Source organism: Mustelus asterias, chromosome 19 (assembly GCF_964213995.1).
Source record: "Mustelus asterias chromosome 19, sMusAst1.hap1.1, whole genome shotgun sequence".
Taxonomy (NCBI): Eukaryota; Metazoa; Chordata; class Chondrichthyes; order Carcharhiniformes; family Triakidae; genus Mustelus; species Mustelus asterias.
In genome coordinates, this window is record NC_135819.1 from 59,865,438 (window position 1) to 59,887,813 (window position 22,376).

General features: G+C 42.4%; 1 protein-coding gene across 3 annotated transcripts in view; it reads right to left on the reverse strand.

The window, feature by feature from the left end:
- The window catches only part of reln (reelin), a 343,770-nt gene that overhangs the window by 155,467 nt on the left and 165,927 nt on the right, over window positions 1–22,376 (reverse strand). For all 3 annotated transcript variants that reach the window (XM_078235653.1, XM_078235652.1, XM_078235651.1), the window contains exons 13-20: window positions 21,969–22,120; window positions 21,097–21,209; window positions 18,661–18,869; window positions 17,647–17,775; window positions 16,791–16,900; window positions 15,750–15,816; window positions 10,598–10,831; window positions 5,872–6,033 (exon numbers count right to left, since the gene is read on the reverse strand). In XM_078235653.1, coding sequence (XP_078091779.1) covers window positions 5,872–6,033; window positions 10,598–10,831; window positions 15,750–15,816; window positions 16,791–16,900; window positions 17,647–17,775; window positions 18,661–18,869; window positions 21,097–21,209; window positions 21,969–22,120 — 1,176 coding nt within the window. The remainder of the gene's footprint in view (window positions 1–5,871; window positions 6,034–10,597; window positions 10,832–15,749; window positions 15,817–16,790; window positions 16,901–17,646; window positions 17,776–18,660; window positions 18,870–21,096; window positions 21,210–21,968; window positions 22,121–22,376) is intronic.

Sequence of the window (22,376 nt, forward strand, 5' to 3'; positions counted from 1 at the left end):
TGCTCCGGTTTCCTCCCACAGTCCAAAGATGTGCGGGTTAGGTTGATTGGCCAGGTTAAAATTGCCCCTGAGATGCGTAGGTTAGAGGGATTAGCGGGTAAATATGTGGGGGTAGGGCCTGGGTGGGATTGTGGTCGGTGCAGACTCGATGGGCCGAATGGCCTCCTTCTGCACTGTAGGGTTTCTATGATCTTCTATGAATGTCATCAATCTGAATGTTAACTCTTCTCTCTCCACAGAGGTTTTAAGTTTAAGTTTATTTGTTACTGTCACAAATAACTTTACATTAACACTGCAATGAAGTTACTGTGAAAATTCCCTAGTTGCTACACTTCGGCACCTGTCCGGGTACACTGAGAGAGAATTTAGTATAGCCAATGCACCTAACCAGCTCGTCATTTGGACGGTGGGAGGAAACCGGAACACCTGGAGGAAGCCCATGCTGACACGGGGAGAACGTGCAGACTCCGCAGACACAGGTTTGCTAGACTTGCTGATTATTTCCAGCACTTGTTGCTAATATCCCAATACATTGTCCATATAGACAGATGTATAATTCACTCATGAATGTTTTTAAGCAAATTCATCACGAATTTCAAACTAAAACTTTCAAGGTGCTGGTCCAGAGGTATTATTGAATGATGGCGTTCATGTCAACATGCAAATCAGGCTCAATGACCCAATGGGGTTGACCAGGGTGAGTATGGCCGCAGTATGAGTAACCTTGGTCCAGTGTGCCACAGGTCACGCTAGCAAATACAGGAGGTAATTAAACCTTGCTGCTCCTCAAGGACATGGTGCTCCTAGACTACATCATTGTGCATTTCAAGCAATGGTCTAGTTATAGGGCGACTGGTTTGCAGGATGACTTTATGACACATGAATATATCTCCATGCTGACATGCACTGAACTACTAATGGGTTGGAAGTACCATATAATCGTTTGAAATTTTTGATGAATGTTCTGTGTTAAATAATTTCAGAGGAAGTGAGCCCACAATGTCCTTGAGAGACAGCCAGCAGGTACAGGCGGGGATGTTCCAAATTTTAAAGTCCTAACTCCTTTTGAAGAGGGAGTGCTCGCACTGATGGAGTCCAACTCCTCCAGTAGTATAGGCAGAGACGAGACTGAAGGATGGCCAGGGTCTAATGAGGTGGCAAAAGACTCAGACTGATTGAAAAGGGGAGATGGCAAGTGGAGGTTTAATGGAGGTTCGGCATCCAACGTGATTGGTGAATATAGTTCACACATTGGAACCTAGACAAGCTCACCATCTGAAGCTTCACATCATTGTCCAAGGGTGTGTCTGCGGAATCTAATCGCTCTTGTCGGACAGTGAAATAGTTGATGTGCATTGTGTGATAGGGCTGATGTGGCAAGGTATTTGACACCCGATTACCCCATGAGTGATATCTCTCTGTTACAGGAGAAGCCTCTTCAGTGCAAGCTCTGCCAGAACCTCCCTCCGAGGATGAGGAGGAACCTTTGGAGGAGGCAGCATCACTTCCTTTCACAACACCCACTGCCATCGCAGGCACTGGCACGTCGGCACGGTAGGTTAGAATCATGGAATCCTACAGTGCAGAAGGAGGCCATTTGGCCCATCGAGTCTGCACCAAACACAATCTCACCCAGGCTCTATAACCACAACCCCATGCATTTACCCTAGCTAGTCCCCCAGACACTAAGGGGCAATTTAGCATAGCCAATCCACCTAACCTGCAAATCTTTGGCCTATGAGGTTGTTAGGCTCCCAGACCAGAACCCCAAGTTATCGGCCATCCATATAATCACATCCATCCACATGATCACGGCCAGAGCCATCAACAGGAGCACTGCCGTGATCTCTCAACATTTTGCAGCCCTTCTCTTCAGAGAATGACCCCCGTCATCTGGCAACCCTTCACCCTCCGGGTAATCTCATCTTTGGATAGTGAGCTATGGCATGCAAAAGAACAAAGAACAAAGAAAAATACAGCACAGGAACAGGCTCTTCGGCCCTCCAAGCCCGTGCCGCTCCCTGGTCCAAACTAGACCATTCTTTTGTATCCCTCCATTTCCACTCCGTTCATATGGCTGTCTAGATAAGTCTTAAACGTTCCCAGTGTGTCCACCTCCACCACCTTGCCTGGCAGCGCATTCCAGGCCCCCACCACCCTCTGCGTAAAATATGTCCTTCTGATATCTGTGTTAAACCTCCCCCCCCCTTCACCTTGAACCTATGACCCCTCGTGAACGTCACCACCGACCTGGGGAAAAGCTTCCCACCGTTCACCCTATCTATGCCTTTCATAATTTTATACACCTCTATTAAGTCTCCCCTCATCCTCCGTCTTTCCAGGGAGAACAACCCCAGTTTACCCAATCTCTCCTCATAACTAAGCCCCTCCATACCAGGCAACATCCTGGTAAACCTCCTCTGCACTCTCTCCAAAGCCTCCACGTCCTTCTGGTAGTGTGGCGACCAGAACTGGACGCAGTATTCCAAATGCGGCCGAACCAACGTTCTATACATCTGCAACATCAGACCCCAAGTTTTATACTCTATGCCCCGTCCTATAAAAGCAAGCATGCCATATGCCTTCTTCACCACCTTCTCCACCTGTGACGTCACCTTCAAGGATCTGTGGACTTGCACACCCAGGTCCCTCTGCGTATCGACACCCTTTATGGTTCTGCCATTTATCGTATAGCTCCTCCCTACATTATTTCTACCAAAATGCATCACTTCGCATTTATCAGGATTGAACTCCATCTGCCATTTCTTTGCCCAAATTTCCAGCCTATCTATATCCTTCTGTAGCTTCTGACAATGCTCCTCACTATCTGCAAGTCCTGCCAATTTTGTGTCGTCCACAAACTTACTGATCACCCCAGTTACACCTTCTTCCAGATCGTTTATATAAATCACAAACTGCAGAGGTCCCAATACAGAGCCCTGCGGAACACCACTAGTCACAGGCCTCCAGCCGGAAAAAGACCCTTCCACTACCACCCTCTGTCTTCTGTGACCAAGCCAGTTCTCCACCCATCTAGTCACCTCCCCCTTTATCCCATGAGATCCAACCTTTTTCACCAGCCTACCATGAAGGACTTTGTCAAATGCTTTACTAAAGTCCATATAGACGACATCCACGGCCCTTCCCTCGTCAACCATTCTGGTCACTTCTTCAAAAAACTCTACCAGGTTAGTGAGGCATGACCTCCCTCTCACAAAACCATGCTGACTATCATTAATGAGTTTATTCCTTTCTAAATGCGCATACATCCTATCTCTAAGAATCTTCTCCAACAACTTCCCCACCACGGACGTCAAGCTCACCGGCCTATGATTACCCGGGTTATCCTTCCTACCCTTCTTAAATAATGGGACCACATTAGCTATCCTGCATAGCAAACCATGACCATCATGGACACATGTGAGTGGAAGCACTATTATACTCCTCCAGGTTTGCCCAGGTATCGGAATCTCATCTTCAGAAGAACTTCATTATGGCTCTGGTGCTGCTGTGGCTTTCATTATACCTGCCTTCCACTTCAGATCTGGGCACCCTCACAGGCAGCACAAGCCATCTTCTCAGTGGCTAGTCCATGTCACCTTCCAAGGAATCCAGGCTAGTGAAAATGTCTGGAACCTGCGAGTTCTGAAGGATGTGGGAATTATGAAGGCTGCCTGGGTACCTGGTGCACAACTGCATGATCTGCCGATTATGGTTGCACACCAGCTAGATGCAGAGCGAGTGGAAGTTCTTTCTGTTGATGAAGGGACATGACTGTTCAGCAGGAGCCTTTATGCAACAATCAGTGGCTTCCTGCACCCAGGAAAATCCTGCAATTGCTGCTAATCCTTGGGCTCTACCCATTTGACACGTGGCATCCTGTGTGCAGGAGATGTAATTTTCAGCCCCTTGGAACATTGCATCTGTGAAGAGCTTTATGCACTGGAGAGCAGCCAGTTTTGTGATGCCACTAAGGTCTTCTCAGGCTACCTGGAATGAGCCTGCTACAAAAAGGTTCACCGTGATAGTACAACAGGCATCGAGTGACCCCATATGAAGTTGGATGAGATTTTCTCTGCGAGCATCTCACAGAATGTTGTTACTGTGGCTCTAGAAATCTTGAGTCTTCTCCTGCATTGAATCTTAATCAGCTGTAGGTAACTAAATCTTTGCCTGTAGACTCGAGAGGTTGCATAAAACTGCCTGTGTTTATGCAGAGGATCTCCAAGTTCTTCTGTTATTGGGGTCTGGTGCTGTTCTGCCCCTTCATGCAAGACCACAGCATCCTGAGCCTCCCAGAATTTCCTTTCTCCTTTCACCATTAACCTCCAGAGAGGAGGAGAGAAGATAAGTAGGAGATGCCTCCAACCAAGAACATTTGTCTTAGATTTTATTTGATTTGAATTGATTTATTATTGTCACATATATCGGTATACAATGAAAAGTATTGTTTCTTGCACACTAAACAGACAAAAGCGTACTGTTCATAGAGTACATAGGGGAGAAGGAAAGGAGAGGTGAAGAATATAGTGTTGCAGTTACAGATAGGATGAAGAGAAAAATCAGCTTAATATATAATTGGTCCATTCAAAATTCTGATGGCAGCAGGGAAGAAGCAGTTCTTGAGTTGGTTGGTACGCATTCTCAGATTTTGTATCTTTTTCCCGATGGAAGAAGGTGGCAGAGAGTATGTCCAGGGGTCCTTGATTATGCTGGCTGCTTTTCTGAGGCAGTGGGAAGTGTAGAAGGAGACAATGGATGGGAGGCTGGCTTGTGTGATGCACTGGGCTATGTAAACAATCCTTTGTGTTCTTGGTCAAAGCAGGGGGCATATCAAGCTGTGATACATCCGGAAAGGATGCTTTCTATGGTGCATCTGTAAAAATTGGTGAGAGTCGTAGCAGACATACCGAATTTCCTAGAGACTTTATACCCCTGGAAAATGGCTAGGAAAAAAAATATCAAGCACTCAGAAGAGCCATCCAGATCAGAGTAAAGTCCTCCAACTAAAATAACCTCCAATGGATAGTCTGCTCATTCACATGCAGTCCCTGCAGTCACTGAGTGTTAAGTACAAAGCTCAGACTCTGGTCTCAGCTGCAATTTATCAAATTGCCCTTTCAAAATCGGATTCCCGACACGGCGTGATTCACACCCTGAAAGTGTATTATTGCCTTTAGAGCCTTTATTGCTATCAGTTGGGTTGTTAACAACCTTAATGACTTTCCAAATCGACATTTAAACAACACGGTTTCTGTCTTTTAGCCCTGCCCACATAATGTATTATCGCAAACCAGTTTGGTGACCTCAAAAACCCTGCACCCCTCCAACGTCATCACGTAACATTTTATATTCAATGCTGCAAACTGGGAGTGTATTATTTAGGCCCCTGTTTCTGGCTGAAATGGGTAAACTTTTTTTTGGGAAAGTGGAATTTGGAACGTCAACTAATGGACAATTCCAAAAAGTTTGGGTTTACTAAAGCAACTTGAAAAATTCTCTTCAATACCTTTTCAAAAATTTAAATTTACATGAGAATCACAGGTAAAATCCCATACAAAGCAACAAATTAAAAGTAGAAATAACATTAAAACTGGAATACCTTTCAATTTTAAAAAAATCATTCTTAGGATGTTGGCATCGCTGGCTAGGCCAGCATTTTGCCCATCCCTAATTGTCCTTGAGAAGGTAGAGGTGAGCTGCCTTCTTGAACTGTTGCAATCCATGTGGTATAGATACACCTACAGTGCGTTTTTTCAGATTTGATACAACTGAATGGTTTGCTAGGATGGTGAAGAGTCAATTCATTAATTAAGAGTTACTTCATTGGTATTAACACAAGTCCGAGACAGTGATGTTTATCTTCCTTACCGTGGTTCATGATAATTCTGATAAGAGTAGTGTTGCAGCAAGTTCCACGTGATCCCATTGTCAGCAGAATAGTGCAGTAGAATCCCTTCTCCCGGTTGGTCTGGAGGCTTGCACGTGCTTAGTACAGATTTGCTGCCCAAGCGAAGGGTAAACTGCAGAAACCTGGGGAATAATAAGAGTGAGGCACAGGACATTTACTATCTTACATAAACCCATTTTTAAAAAGCCCGGACTGAAACATGGTTACACGAGTAGCAAGCTGTTAACAGTGAAATTGTTCAGAAAGTCTACTGTTTCTAAATCTTGGATTTTCTTGATTGTGGAACAATCCTCACCATGGATTCCAAGCCCCCCCAGCCATTCCTTAGTATATTGGAGTTGAATTTACATTCAGATCAGCCATGATCTTATTTGAGCTGCAAATGAGGTTTCTAGACCAAACTGAGATCTGATTCGGTGATTTACTAAGCTATGTAACTCAATGTCGCAATGGAGAATCACATTTCTCCCATCGCGTTAGGCTTAACTTGCAATTATACTTTTGTCAGTCTACAATTGATCCTAGGGTACAACTTGGTGCAGCAGGAGAGTTTGAACCTATCTGATTCTAGCCAGAGTACTTGCAGAAATGGCCCCCCTCTCTGCTCCCCAAGAGTTGATCTTTGCCTGGCTCTCCCTTTTCACTCCCTCTTTTAACACTTGCACTGTTCCTGTGTTGTCAATCTACTTTTCGAAATCCAGTCTTGGATGTGCTGAGATTTCCTCCAGTTAAACATTGGGAAGACCAAAGCCATCGTCCTTGGCTAACTCAGCATCCTCACCATGGATTCCAAACCCTCCCCAGCCATTTCTTTAGGCTGAGCCTGACTGTTCAAAACTTCAGTAATATTCTGCAATATGCCATATCTATACCAATTATTTTTCATACATACTCCCCTTAACCTTTACTGTTAATTATTTTTAGACTGCACAGCTTGAACACCTCTAATCTGTTCTCATAACTCATCCTCTTTTTATTTGGATCAGATTTGCTGTTCTCCTTTGTACCCTGTCTATTATATTTATATATTTTTTGTGGCATAATGATTAGACATAAACACAATATTCTGAGTATGGTATGATTAATGCATTATAAGGGCTGGGTATAACTTGTCCAGATACTTCTCTGTGCTAATTACGTGGGATGAGAGAAATAAGGATAAAACTGACAACTAAAAAAATGAAAGAGTTTCTAACAGGTGGGAAGCGATCCCTACAACCACTGTTCTATGTGGTTTGACTTGAATGTCTCCAGCTCTGGCTGGAGTTAAAATTGGGGTCTGTCAGTGCCATGGGATCCCTATCTGCATATTTAAAGAAGGATTCAATGGCTACAGGTGGGTATCTTTGCCATCAGAAGAATAAGAAATAATAAGTAAGTCATTTCTGGTATTTAAACTGCCCACCCAGCTGGTTTCTGTCATCCAAGTAAGGCTTTTTTAATTCATTTGTGAGACATGGCGTCGCTGGCTGGCCAGCATTTATTGTCCATCCCCAGTTGCCCCCAGGGCAGTTGAGAGTGAACCACATTGCTGTGGCTCTGGAGGCCAGACCAGGTAAGGACGGCAGATTTCCTTCCCAAAAGGACATGAGTGATCAAGATGGGTTTTTCTGACAATGGTTTCACGGTCATCAGCAGATTCTTGATTTCAGGTATTTTTAAGCGCTCTCTTGATCGATGTCCAAGGCTCGTAGTTTTCTTGCATTTTTTCCACTAGCATTAGCAGGAGCTCTTCAGGAGTAATTATAACATGCACATTACTGGCTCCTAAACGCCAAGGAATGTTGTACACAGCTGAGGAATGCTGTACCCACACCAACAGCAAATCCAAAATAATCTCAACAAATGCAAACATGCACTTTGAACAACTACTATCTTGAAAATGACAAAGTCAATGACTGTCACCTTTCAAGCTCAAAGTAATTTTGCAGCATTCAGATTTCAGGTGGTAAGAAAGGGCTAAACTGTACTCATTACTACTGATCAGTAATTCTCCTGGCGTTACGCTTGACACCAAACAGGATTCCCAGATTGTGTGGATGATGTTAGTTCAGCTGCTTCGTCTCTAATGCTCATTTTGGCTGAAATCACTTAGCATTTATGAGAGTTTGGAAATAGCCATGCACTGGTTCCTCCTGATTCATCCCTCAGCTACTCAACAGATTTACTTCAGTCATGTACCACATCTTGTGGCAGAAAGATCAACAGGATGCCATATCATTACAAATTACATAATGTAGTTAGGTCAATTCATCTCGGATATAAGGATGTCTTGCTTTAATTCAGTCTGCTCAGCTGCAGAAATGTCATTGCATTTGCCATCAGTGTGTCACTCTAGTTTGGAAGTAATTGGCTGCTGCCAAATAATGTCTTTCTTGAATAATTTTGCTACCCTTATGCTATGATTCATAGTTTATAACAGGCAACCCTTAAAATCAGGGCTATTCAACTTGTAGCCCCAGAGACACATTTAGGCTGTGAACCCTGCAGCTCAATCCTCAAGACAGAAACCATTCAGATCTATATGTGTTAAACTATTTATCTGCTGGTGGTCGGTATTATTTTTGAGTGCCTGGAGATTTAGAAATTGCTGATTTGTGCTCTGCTCCTATTGGTGAATGGGACACAAATATCTGATTGTCACAGCAGCTTCAAATGTCTGCAGTTTAATGGGAACATCAATGTGACCTTTATATTTCAGATTTCCAGCACCCTCCATACTTTGCTTTTATATCAATGTGGTCTTTATACATGGCCCCGAGACAGTTTACACCTATTGCTCCACAATGGGTGGAGCATAATGGACATCCCCATTTTAAAATTCTGATTGAAGCATATAGGATCCTGAGGGGATTTGATAGGATTGATAGCGAGAGGCTATTCCACTTCTGGGAGAGACTAGAACCAGGGGTGACAGTTTAAGAATTAGAAGCCTGCCATTAAAGATGGAGATGAGGAGAATTTCTTTCTCTCAAAGGGTCATTAGTGTTTTGAATTTTCAATTCCCCAGAAAGTACTGGAGGCTTGGCCATTGAAATAATTCAAGGCTGAGTTAGACAGGTTTTTGATAGACAGTGGAAGGAATCAAGAGTTATGGGTGGGGTAGGGGCAGTGCTGGATTTAGATTTGGTGAGGCCCTAAGCTATATAAAGCTTGGAGGCCCCTTGTTAAAACGTTACACCGAAAGGTCTCACAAAGGTGCGTACCAAAACAGGACCTTGGGTCGCCACAAAAAAATTGAAAACATAATTATGCCTTTTAATTATTTAGTAGCAAGGTATTTAAAGTGAAAAATACAAATTATTTTCAAATGAATGCATTTACTGATTACATATTTATAATTTGGCTGGCTTGATCTCTCTCATAGATTTTGGTAATTTTTTGAGTTGCTCTTCAAGCTGGTGCTTTCTTTTTCTTTTCTGGTATCCGCTCTTAAATGTTCTCTTCATTGTAAACCTTCTGAAGTTTTGTGAGGTCCCTGCGGATTGTGAGGCCCTGAGCTGTAGCTTGTTTAGCTTATGCCTAAATCCAGCACTGGGTGGGGGGGTCAAGTTGAAACCACAACCAGATCAGTCATGATTTTATTGAATGGCAGCGCAGGCTCAATGGCCTGAATGGCCTACTCCTGCTCCCAAGTCCTAAGTTCCTGCGCTCAACGCTTGTGGTGTTAAAATTCGAGAGTAGGCTAAACCTGTTATCTTGAGTTACTGTATTCCAGGCATGAAGCAGGATGATAAAGATTGTGCAGAGTTTGCCACAATGTTACAGTCTCTTAGCTGTTTGTCAATAAATGGGCATTGCATCCCAAAGCAATTCGATGACTGAGGAGATTGATCTCTGAGAACATTCTTTCTCAGTAAGAAGTTTAACAACACCAGGTTAAAGTCCAACAGGTTTATTTGGTAGCAAAAGCCACACAAGCTTTCGAGGCTCTGAGCCCCTTCTTCAGGTGAGTGGGAATTCTGTTCACAAACAGAACTTATAAGACACAGACTCAATTTACATGAATAATGGTTGGAATGCGAATACTTACAACTAATCCAGTCTTTAAGAAACAAAACAATGGGAGTGGAGAGAGCATCAAGACAGGCTAAAAAGATGTGTATTGTCTCCAGACAAGACAGCCAGTGAAACTCTGCAGGTCCACGCAACTGTGGGAGTTACAAATAGTGTGACATAAATTCTGATTCTAGGATCGCATGATAAAGACTCAGGAGGAAAAAAGCAGAAATATTTATGTGAAATAGTGTGACATAAACCCAATATCCCGGTTGAGGCCGTCCTTGTGTGTGCGGAACCTGGCTATCAGTTTCTGCTCCGCGACTCTGCGCTGTCGTGTGTCGCGAAGGCCGCCTTGGAGAACGCTTACCCGAATATCAGAGGCCGAATGCCCGTGACCGCTGAAGTGCTCCCCACCTGAAGAAGGGGCTCAGAGCCTCGAAAGCTTGTGTGGCTTTTGCTACCAAATAAACCTGTTGGACTTTAACCTGGTGTTGTTAAACTTCTTACTGTGTTTACCCCAGTCCAACGCCGGCATCTCCACATCATAACATTCTTTCTCCACAGAGAATTCTAAGATAGTGGTCTAAACAATAATTCTCTCAGAGAATAAGTACACAATATTTGTATGAACTCTGGTGCCATTTTTAATTCCTACTGTTTATTAAATACCTCTGTAATATTTACCTGGCTAGAGTACTGTCGAGGAACGAAGTAATGAGCTCTCGCCTTCCCTCTTTGTTAAACACTAGAGCCTTGCCACTCGAGAGGACACCACAACCAAAACCAAGTTCTGCACCGCGGATTGAGTGGAAGTTGTGGTAGGACGAGAGCCGGGAACTACTAAAACTTTCTGAAATTATGGTAGGGAAGGTTTGCGAAGCCATGTCACATCCAGGCCCTGAAAATCCTGGGTCACATCTGAAAGCAAATAGAAAAGCAGATAGGTTCACATTGAAAAAATATTAACAGAAAACAATAACTGGGCACAAATCTTTTACAATATATTATTATTTAATGGAACAGTTGAACTAATTGGTGATCAAAGTATTTAATGTATTTTAATGATATTCATGATATTAATTCATTAATATTGATGGGATACCGACATCATAAGCATCATGGATTGGACTGTGATTGCCTCCTTTGAATTACTGCAGTCTTAACTTCAGGTCCTGCTGATGTCTATGCTGTTTTGCGTGGCTTGCCCATCTCACTGCCAGGGAACCCGCTGCCGCAGGAAGTGCTGGAAAATCCCACCCCAGCGGCCGTGCTATCAATTGGTTCAGCTGTCTTAAGTGCGAAGCTTTTAATTATGAATCACCAGAAGCAGCTTTGTGCTCAAGTCTATAGACTAGACTAAAAGTTGTGAGAATTGGTAAGGGACAGAAATATTAATTTTCTTGTTTTGAAACACAAACATAAAACATTGTAGGAAAAGGTGATTTGACCTCACAGCCATGCCTTTTCCTTGTGGATCTCATTTTCACTTTCCTGTTTTCTCACAGTCTTTTTTTCTACAGAAACATGTAAATACAAATTCACCACAGTCCCAGATGACCATAGGCGGTGACTGGTTGTGATTTAACTTCAGGATCACCACACCTCAGGTGAGGGGCAAGGATGAGAAGGTGGGCCTTCATGAATAACCTCATCTGGTACAGGAATTGAACCCACTCTGTATCACTAATCGGCTGTCCAGCCAACTGAGCTAAATCGGACCCCGTGTTGAGCATTTTCAAAGATCCTTTCTACAAAAAGCTAGTTAGTGCTATACAATAGAAATGGAGTCTAACTATTGCCTTGATATTATTCTGTTCCTCTTCTAATATAACATGGCGCTTGTTTTCACTGCTGTTGTCCAATATGCTGATGGAATCAGTGAATTTTGATTGTAACACTTAAATCCTTTTCCTTTAAGCACCAAACACCAAGCAGGTGAAGCTGAAAGGGTTGTGTAGATGAGTTGGTCGGGGACTTGTGCACTCTCTCTAACCTCTTGACTTCAGTTGTGCATGCTCCTGATGAAGTCTCTCAATAGGTTAATGCCTTCCCAAATTAATCTTCTCCATTTTGATCAGTTATAGTACTGTCATAAGTTGACAAGGATGTTTGACCTCTTCAAGGATGCTTTGAGAACATCGCTGAAGCATTTATAGATCATAGATCATAGAAATCCTACAGTGCAGAAGGAGGCCATTCGGCCCATCGAGTCTGCACCGACAACAATCCCACCCAAGTCCTATTCCCATAACCCCACGTATTTGCCCCATTAATCCATCTAAGCTACGCATCATGGGACACTAAGGGACAATTTAGCATGGTCAATGCACCTAACCCGCACGTCTTTGGACTATGGGAGGAAACCAGAGCACCCGGAGGAAACCCACATAGACACGGGGAGAACGTGCAAACTCCGCACAGACAGTGACCCAAGCCGGGAATGGAAGCTGGGTTCCTGGAGCTGTGAGGCAGCAGTGCTAACCACTGTGCCACCGTGCCACCCAAATACTTTCTTTAAACACAACCACACATGAAGTCTGCACTGCTTGACTCGTCTTACTCATTACTGAACAATTTTCACTGCACTGTCCTAAGGGTGAAACTGGACCTGGTTGCAATGTTGATGCACTGCAGGAATGGCACAGATATTAATGGAGACACTAGCCAGGAACAGGACTGGTGCTCATTTTTCGATAGCCAACATCCAGCAGTGACTTACTTTGGTTGACGTTTAAAGGTAATGGAGTAAGAGTTTCCATTTTGCGCGCAGTTGGTGACCCAGGCGACTTGTGTCCAACATTGCACTAATTTTGAGAAGTTTTTTTCTCTCCAAGACCATCTGGGACCTACTTGCATGTTATCGAACAAACTCTGCCTTGAATCAATGCAACCGACAGCATTTCAAATATGATTTTTAAAAATTGGCTTTATACTTACGAGTGGTGACTTTGCACTTTGATTAATGCAGCTGAAAATAAGTTTATCACTAAGAGAATTGCAAGGTGGATGGAGTATAAAAGTAGGGAAGTCTTGCTACAGCTGTGCAGAGCATTGGTGAGACTGCACCTACATAGAAAATAGGAGCAGGAGGAGGCTATTCAGCCCTTCAAGCCTGCTCCACCATTATGATCATATCTGATCATCCAACTCAATTGCCCGATCCTGCCTTTCCCTGGAGTACTCCTGCTCACCTGATTTATAGAATCTATTGTGCAGAAGGAGGCCATTCGGCCCATCGAACCTGCACCAACAATAATCCCACCCAGGTCCTGTCCTATCCTCATAACCTCACATATTTACCCTCCCAATCCCCTGACATTAAGGCACAATTTATCATGGCCAGACAACCTAACCCACGCATCTTTGGACTGTGGGAGGAAACTGGAGCATCCAGAGGAAAACCATGCAGATATGGGGGAGAACGTGCAAACTCTGCATAGACAGTGACCCAACCCGGGTCCCTGGCACTATGAAGCAGCAGTGCTAACCACTGTGCCACCGTGCCGTCCCAAGTAAATGGCGAGATATACTTGCACTGGAGACAGTTCAGAGAAGGTTCACTATTGATTTGGGGATGGATTGGTTGTCTTATGAGGAAAGGTTGATCTTATACTCTTTGGAGTTTAGAAGAATGAGAGGTGATCTGATTGAAACATATACGATTCTGAGGGGACTTGACAGGATAAATACTGAGAGGGTGTTTCCCCTCATGGGGGAGTCTAGAACTGGAAGACAGTTTCAAAATAAGGGGGTCTCCCAGTTAAGATGGAAATGAGGAGAAATTTCTTCTCACAAAGTCCTTCTTGGAGTCTCCTGTCATGATTGAGTTCCAAGTAGAGCAGTTTCTTCAGATGTCTGGTGTCAGGCATGTGACAATAAAAATAACTCCACTGGGCTGAATGTGAGCGATTTTTTAAAAATTCATTTTTATGGATGTGGGCGTCGCTGCCAGCATTTTATTGCCGATCCCTAGTTGTCCTTGAAAAGATGGTGGTGAGCTGATTGCTTGAACCGCTGCATTTCCTGAGATGTAGCTACACCCACAGTGCTGTTAGGGAGTGAGTTCGGGGATTAGTGCCTTGATGCTGGAAAGGTAGGCTTGGGAGAGGATGTTGTCATTGGACCACCTTTCTTGCCACTGGATTTGGAAGATCTTATGACAGCACCACTGGTCGAACTTCTCCAGAGCTTTGAAGTTTCTGGTATAGGTTGTCCAAGTCAGGTGAGTGTGTCTTCTTCTAGTGGGCATACAGCTCAGATCCTGGGCTCGGGGACCTCTGCCTTCCATCATGCCCTCTGATGTGGGAAGTCCTTTTAGTGAAGACAGAGACTTATCCTCAAATAAGGCCTGGTGAATATTAGCAGCTGCAGATCAGGATCTGCATTTCCAGGTTCTGGCCTAATTCATAGGCCTGCTGTCCAAATTATAATGGAACTGTCTGAATGGGCAATGCTCTTTTATTTTGGCTCCATGTTCCCATGCCAATTATGTTACATTCAATGGAAGATCATTGTTAAGTGTCGCTGTCAAGGTCAAAATTGATTGCCCATCCCTAGTTACTCTGAGAAGATGGCGCTGGATTTTTGCTCAGTTGCTTCAGAGGTCAAAAAAGAGTGAACTACATTAGTTTTGGGAGTGGAGTCCCTGATTGGGTCTGGTGAGACGGTTCCTTCCCAGTAGGACATTAGTAAACCAGTTGAATTGATAGTGATATTATAACAGCTTCATGATCACTTTTACTGACAGTGTTTTATTTCTGGCCCAGTTGACAATAAGATTTAAATTCTTTCCAATCGATTGCAATATCCCTCATTATTTGCTCCAAGTTTAGTATTTGGAAATTTGGGGATATTGCCTATGATACTTTACGCTATTCATATTTCTCTCTCTATAAGAGCAATGCCTGGGGCACATCATTTGCAACCACTCTTCAGCTCAAATATTACATTGTTTAGAGTTGTACTTTACTTCCTGTTCCATGAGTGTTGATCTGATGCTGGATCTCTGTACATGATTTTTGAAAACAATCAATTAACCCGATCATAATAACTTTAGAAACTCTTCAACATCAACTCAACTCTCTGAGTTGCTTTAAATTAATTTTGATATTACCAGCTATGAACAGTGAACAAAATTAGGCAATCACTTCTCAAGTGTGTGCTGGAAGACAACTTAACTGATTGCTGTTATCAAAACTCCAGAGCTCATGAATATTTTTCTTTAACGGTGGGAATGAGAGGCAAAGTTTTCAAATTGTACGTATTGCCGTACAAAAATAAGATTGTGATGCGTTCTTTACAAACATAGCACAGAATGTATAACACAGCAAATCTTGCCTCAATCCCTCCACTGATAATACCTAGGGCAATTGTTTCATCAAACGCTGTGCGTGGGTTTACAATTATGATGTCTTGCACCTTGATTAATTTGAGACAGCAAATCACATGGCAAATATGTTGCCACATTCTCCTGTCACATACCCATTAGCAAGAGCAGAGCTTTGCCAGTTGTTTCCACAGTTGCTTTGCCATTTAACCTGACTTATAGGCAGGATTGTGAAATTTTTCAAGATTAGTATTAAACTGCATCAAACAAGACGTTATCTACAGGAAGTTTATTTAAAGCCCACTGTTGCTGTATTGGTAGACAGGTCCCAGTTAAATAAACAATTCTGTTTTCTTGTGCCTGTCATATGGGTGAGAGATTGCAGTTACTGAAGCAAGGTTAATCATCAGAGGAATTAGGTCAGCAAGAATGTTTTAATTTGTTGGTGATATCTCAAAGTCATGTTTAGACTTAGATGAAATAATAGAGAATAATGAGGCTTCATCTTACTTGCATCCGTTGGTGGTACATCGACCTCGACCAGAACACAATTTGTAACACGCAGGGCCAATGTAGACTGCAGAAGGAATTAAACATTCCACAGATCAGACTATTGCAACGTTTGGAACATTAGCTTACAAGATTGGCAAAATGAATAAACATACTGGCATTGGGTGAACACGTTACATTGAGAAAAGGGTTGCCCTATTTAACTGAGATAACCAGTTTTGTCCTTATACTGACTGATTGGCTAAAATTATGAACAGGAGGAATTTATTAATGGAAATACAAACAGTGATATGGTTAATGCCAATTATATCTGCCACAATCCTTTCTCAATGAAGTTTTCACTCCTTCTTTAACCTCTGGTTTTCTCCAGTTACCAATTCCCCCACTGAATGGAGTCAATTAATTTGTGCTACGGTTTCACAGGCAGCCTCAGTTCTCAGCTGCTTCACACAGGTGGCCACTGTTTTAATCTGGACTGTTATCATGGGGCTGGTAGGTCATGTGCAGAGTTCAAAACCTGAGCCCAGCACTGTCCAAATCCAAAGTCTATGCACATGGGTTTCAGGCAGGGGCAACTGGATCAGAGCCAGGATTGAGAACCATGGCCAGTTATTTCCCAGACCAGGCACACTCCAACTCTTGGACAATTAATCTCAACATACTCTTACCCTGACTACGTTTGGTTAAGAATTTGAAACCTTTCTGGTATATATGGCTAAGACTCAAACGGGGGGGGGGGGATACAACTTTCTTTATTTTTCAAATCATTGTTTCGATAAAGCACAATACAAGTTAAAAAAAACAACTCATTGTAAAAAAAATTGCTGTGACATAAAGCAGCGTAGTAGTAAGACTTCAGAATGGGTTGTCTACCTGAAATTAGTCATTGCTTGTAATGGAGTTTTCCAGGCAACCCAATAAAAGTCAAGGAAATTCAAGTAAACCAAATGAAATGTGCAAGAGGATAAATGGTTGAACATGACTTGGTCATTTGAAATCATGCTGACTTTTTTTTTGTTCCAAATACATGATGGTACTAACCATTATCAATTGCCCACATATTCCCTGCGACTGGACCCATCTGGCTCCAGCGAAATCTGGTCCCAGTGGTAAGCGCAGCATATGGTAGAGGAATGGTTATACGACTCCACCTTCAACACAGGACAACACACAAGTTATCAAATGACAGTTTCAATATTGAAAAGTTTATCAGTTTATTCAGTACAGCAGGATGTGAGTCCTCCCCTATCTGACTGACTGATTGTTTTGCTTTCTTGTTTGATTGTTTCCCTCTGTGATTTCCAGTTGAGTGGTCAGCAGCCATCCCTCTCCCCATCCCTGCATAAACATACAGACAGCATTAACTATATCAATGTATTCTCCTGTATGGTTCAAATCCAGTATCTTTTTGTTTCAAGTGCACTCACACAAATGGACGTGAAGGGAAACTGTCCATTAATTCTTCAAGACAGAAAAGTGGGATTTCACAGCAACCCTGCCCTGAAGAGTCATACAGACTCAAAATGTTAGGGGGGGGATTTTCCTCCCCCTCCGCAGTGTGTTTCTCTCTCCACAGATGCTGCTAGACCTGCCGAGTTTTCCCCAACATTTTCTGTTTTTATTTCAGATTTCCAAGTATTTTGCTTTGATAACCCTGAATTCTCTGCTGGAATTGAAAGGTCTTGAAACTAATCTCATGTGAATATGAGGTCCCCTCAAAAATATTAATGTATTCCCTTAAAAAAAGCATTGCTTTTTAAAGAAAGGTTTCAAGTTGGTTCTCTTTGATAAGCTTGGCTACTCCGTCTTTAAGTCATTCTGCTCTGGAATGTAATCATTAAAAGATATAGTTTTTTAAAAATCGAAGATAATAATGGGATGGCGGTTAGATCCTTACCCACTATAGTTTTCAGAAGAATAGACGGAGCTGTGGGGATGGTGTGGGCCTGTGCACAGATCAGGCAGACATTCCATGTGCAGTAGGGACCAGGAACGTCCATGATTCGTCGAAAACTCCAAACTTATGCTGGTGTCACAGAAAGGATTAAAAAAAATTGATCATCACTTGTCTTCACAAAGAATGTGAATAAAATCTGAGAGGTCTTAAAAGGCTTCAGAGCAAACTAACTGAGAGCTGACCCGAGATCGGCAGAGACCTTCTGAAAAGTCCCAAAACTCTGGAAGGGAAGGGGAGTTGATCCCGAAGAGGTTGAGTTATTTTTCTGAACAGGTGGAATGGCCAAAGACTTCTTTTGCAGCTGGCCCTTTTGGTGAAGGAATAGCAGGTCGCTCTGCCACACAAAGGCACAATGAGGGCGGTGGGGGCATCCCGCCTCAGCCATGCAAATTATTCTGTCCCTGCGACAGGGTCTCCAGTTTCAGACTGGGTAGATGACAGATCTGCTTCACGCTCCAGGCCTGTGTGCTTGTGCAAGTTTAGTCACTGTCCCAGTTTTCTGGTAACTCCCCTGGATTTTCTGAACTATAATTTGTATTCATGAGCTCACTGGAGTTACACTTATTTGAACAGAGCAGCAGGTCACTGAAAGCACAAACTGAGTAAATTTTCAATGCCAACAGCTTCAGAACTCTTCATTATTACACAACTAAAGAAATTAACCATTTAATCAGTGAATATTTAACAGCAACGAAAAGATAGTCCCCAATGACGAAGCACAGCAGTAAAGATTCTTTATTACTTGTAGAAATGATAAAGAATATTATTACTTCAGTTGTGTGCCATTTTGAAATGGGAAATTGCTCAGGAATGATGGAGAAAACTCAATCCAGTGACCAGGGAATTAGACCAAACAGCTTTCTTCTCTGCAGAGCTCACAGTGAAATTCAGCAACACATTTACCTTTGAACCATCAGGGGAGCTGTGTGCCATTTAAGAAGTTGTGATGTTTACCTGTTGCCTGGTTGATGAGATCCGCAGCCCATATTGATGGAAAACTCTGCTAAGTGAGATGGTGATGGTGGCATCACAGGTAGAATGTGGAAGAAGTCCACAGCCCACACATTCCTGTTCAGTCCTTGGTGACTCTTCTGTTTCAAGCAGAACTTTGTGGCTGACGTCTGCAGTTCTGGAGTGATGGCAACTGAAACCAGGGTTGTTTTCTGTAAACAATAAGTTAAACACGTAGTCCTCTCTTTTAATCCTTTAATTTAAGCCCATAAGTGTGCAGTGAACATTCTCATGCATCTAAATACACTGAAATTAGCCAAGAATGGTCATGTATCAGATGTTCAGATATGACATAATATTAAAAATATTGACGACTATTGAGGATCTTGGTCCATTTCTGTTGCAACTAAGAAACCTTCCGGTTTCCTCCCACAGTCCGAATGACATGTTGGTTAGGTGCATTGGCCATGCTAAATTCTCCCTCAGCATATCTGAACAGGCGCCGGAGTGTGGCGACTGGGGGATTCTCACAGTCACTTCACTGCAGTGTTAATGTAAGCCTATTAGTGACACTAATAAATAAACTTTTAAAAGAACTTTCACAGCTTACACCCCTCTTGAGTTCAAAGAGCCTTTTGGAAACAAATAAACATGGGACAAAATGGGGAACGAGAACCAATAAATTGTACCCTCTGAGTAATTCTACAATGTGACTGGAGGCAAGGTGACCGGAAATTGTTATATTTACACCAAGCAACTGAAGAGGACTCCCAGAACTTGGCTTTATACGAATGGAATATAATGCTCCTGCTTCTAAATTAAAGTTGAGGGGAAGTAACAACTACAATTTATAATTGTAACGTAGCTTTAATAGAATAAAACATCCCAAGGTTAGGGTTAGGGTACTTCACAGGAACATTTTCTAACAAAATATGACATCATGCCACATAAGATGATCTTAGGTCGGGTGACCTAAAAGTAAATAAAACAATTTCCAGTCACATTGTAGAATTACACAGAGGGTACAATTTATTGGTTCTCGTTCCCCATTTTGTCCCATGTTTATTTGTTTCCAAAAGGCTCTTTGAACTCAAGAGGGGTGTGAGCTGTGAAAGTTCTTTTAAAAGCTTATTTATTAGTGTCACTAATAGGCTTACATCTGGTAACCCGAGATAGAATATGATATCATTACCACAACTCTGCAACTGTCTCATTCAACTGCTGACTCTGACTGATTTACAGAAATCATATTTATCGGCTACAGTTAAACTAACCATGACTACATTTTTGTGATTTAGTCTCTTCATTCAGGTTGGTTCACCCAGTTGGCTGGATAGTTAGGGTGCGGTGCAGAATAAGGGCAACAACACAGGTTTGATCCCTGTACCGACTAAGGTATTTCTTGGGGCCTGCCTCTTCACCTTGCCTCAGTGATATCATTAACAACTCTCAGAGAATTAAGATGCTACCTAGAGAGCGGGAATTCCTTCACTCTACCTAAGCAACTATGTAAAGACTGCCATATTATAAGAAAATATATATGTTTGTACACAGATAAATATTACCGAAAATTAATGAAGATTTACAGCTAGTAAGTATTCTTATCAGTTAACAAATCGTATTTTAAGAGAATGTATCCCCTTTCTGACCTCCTTTGGGGAGGCGGTGGCATAGTGCTATTGTCACTAGACTAGAATCGATAGACCCAGAGTGATGCTCTGGGGACCTGGGTTTGAATCCCACTACAGCAGATGGTGAGATTTGAATTCAGTAAAAAAAAGAATTGGAATTAAAAGTCTAATGATGACCATGAAGCCATTGTCGATTGTCGCAAAAACCCATCTGGTTCACTAATGTCCTTTAGGAAAGAAAATCTGCCATCCTTAACCAGTCTAGCCTACATGTGACTCCAGACCACAACAATGTGGTTGACTTTCAAATGCCCTCTGAAATGGAGGGCAATTAGCGATGGGCAATAAATGCTGGGCCCAGCCAGTGACGCCCACAGCCTGTAAAAGTAAATAAAACTAAATACACTTCCCACCAATTTGTTGCCTGCATGCAGAGTCCTCCTAATGCCTGTCGTCCATGGCTGATAGGAGATAGTGACAGCAGACAATTCTTTCTTCACTTTTCCATCTTCCTGGAGAAGCTGACTACCACACCACAGTGCAGATGTGGTGGTGATTGGAAACGTAGCTGAGTAGAAGCTGGGGATTGAATCTGTGCCCCATCACTTGGTCACACTACCTTCCCTGTCCTCACCTTGATTGAGCTGGGGGAAAAACTGCTAAATGAAAGTGTTTGCATCATGGTTTGATGTGATGGGATTTAGTTCTCCATGCACACTCAAATATACATTGTTATCCTGGATAATAATGATAAAACATTGGAAATTTAATATTAACCATTTTAATTAGATGCAACAATTCTACCTACCCTAAAGGATGAAAAAGGCAACACATCCAAAACATGCTCTTTTCTACCCTCAACCACGGCATAGAGCGTGACATCGTTTTCATGTGAATCCCCTGGATTACAGGAACCAGCCCCTGACAGAAAGAGATAGAATATTATTTCTTGCATAAACATGGCTAACTGGCAAACTATCTGATCACACAACTTCCAGGAATACAAAAGATAATCTAAACTACCCGGTATTTAGTTACATTTTTTATTTGATCTGGTTCATAGGTACAATTAAAATCATACTGCTCCATCAGTATAAACATAAATATTGAGGTCTGTTTGCAAAGCTACTAGATGTCTGTCGCTACACTGAATAAGTCGGAACTGCAAGATAAGTCTAAGGAAAATCTTGCCGCACAGATGAATATTTAAAAGGGAGCTAAAGGGAGTTGGCCTCAAAACTCTGCAGCCATTCCTATGTGCTCCTAACAGAGAAGGAGACATTTCCAGAAAAACTGGAGGAATAAGAAAAAGATTGATCATTATTTTGTGGTTCTTTATGGGTGCAAACTTAAGGTCCTGCCTTAAATATTCTCTCTGTTTAAACATTGACATTCATTTCCAAAAGTGGTCTAACCATCCTATGTTAAAGGATATGGATGTACAGCCCAATATTCAATTACACAGCAGTATAATTTAGGGGCGTAATAGTACATTTCACACAGCTTTACATTATTTCATTCACATGTGGTCTGAACTGGACATTCATGACGTTTTTGTATCCGCACTTCAGTCTTCCCAAAAGTGACCACAAAAATATTTTATTTCAGAACAAGTGTACGTACAGAGCAAACATTTGTAATTACCCTCCGCCACGCTTCCTGTCTTTCCTGTTCACTCACCCATGCTAAAGTAAAACCTGAGATTTCCATCGTTAGTAGTGTCCAGAAATGATGTGCAAATACTTCGCTCTCCATCTTTGAGGAACACAAGAGATGAGCCTGACTCGACCACACCACACTTGGTGCCAATGATAGCTCCTGATATTTCCCAGCTGCAGAGAGAAAGAATGCGATAAACAGTCAACGCAGCCTGTTTCTGCTTTGCCCTTTAATTACAGTGGCGATAACACTTAAATCCCACTTTACTTTCTAAACATCAGCAGCAAACATACTATTGTTTTAACCCCATTGAGGATGCTGAACTTTGAATAAAGTTGTCTGTTAGGCTCATTAAAAATAATTATTAGGAATGTTAAAGTAAACACACTTCTCTTAACCCCAGGGGAAGATATGAAACATTAATCCGGG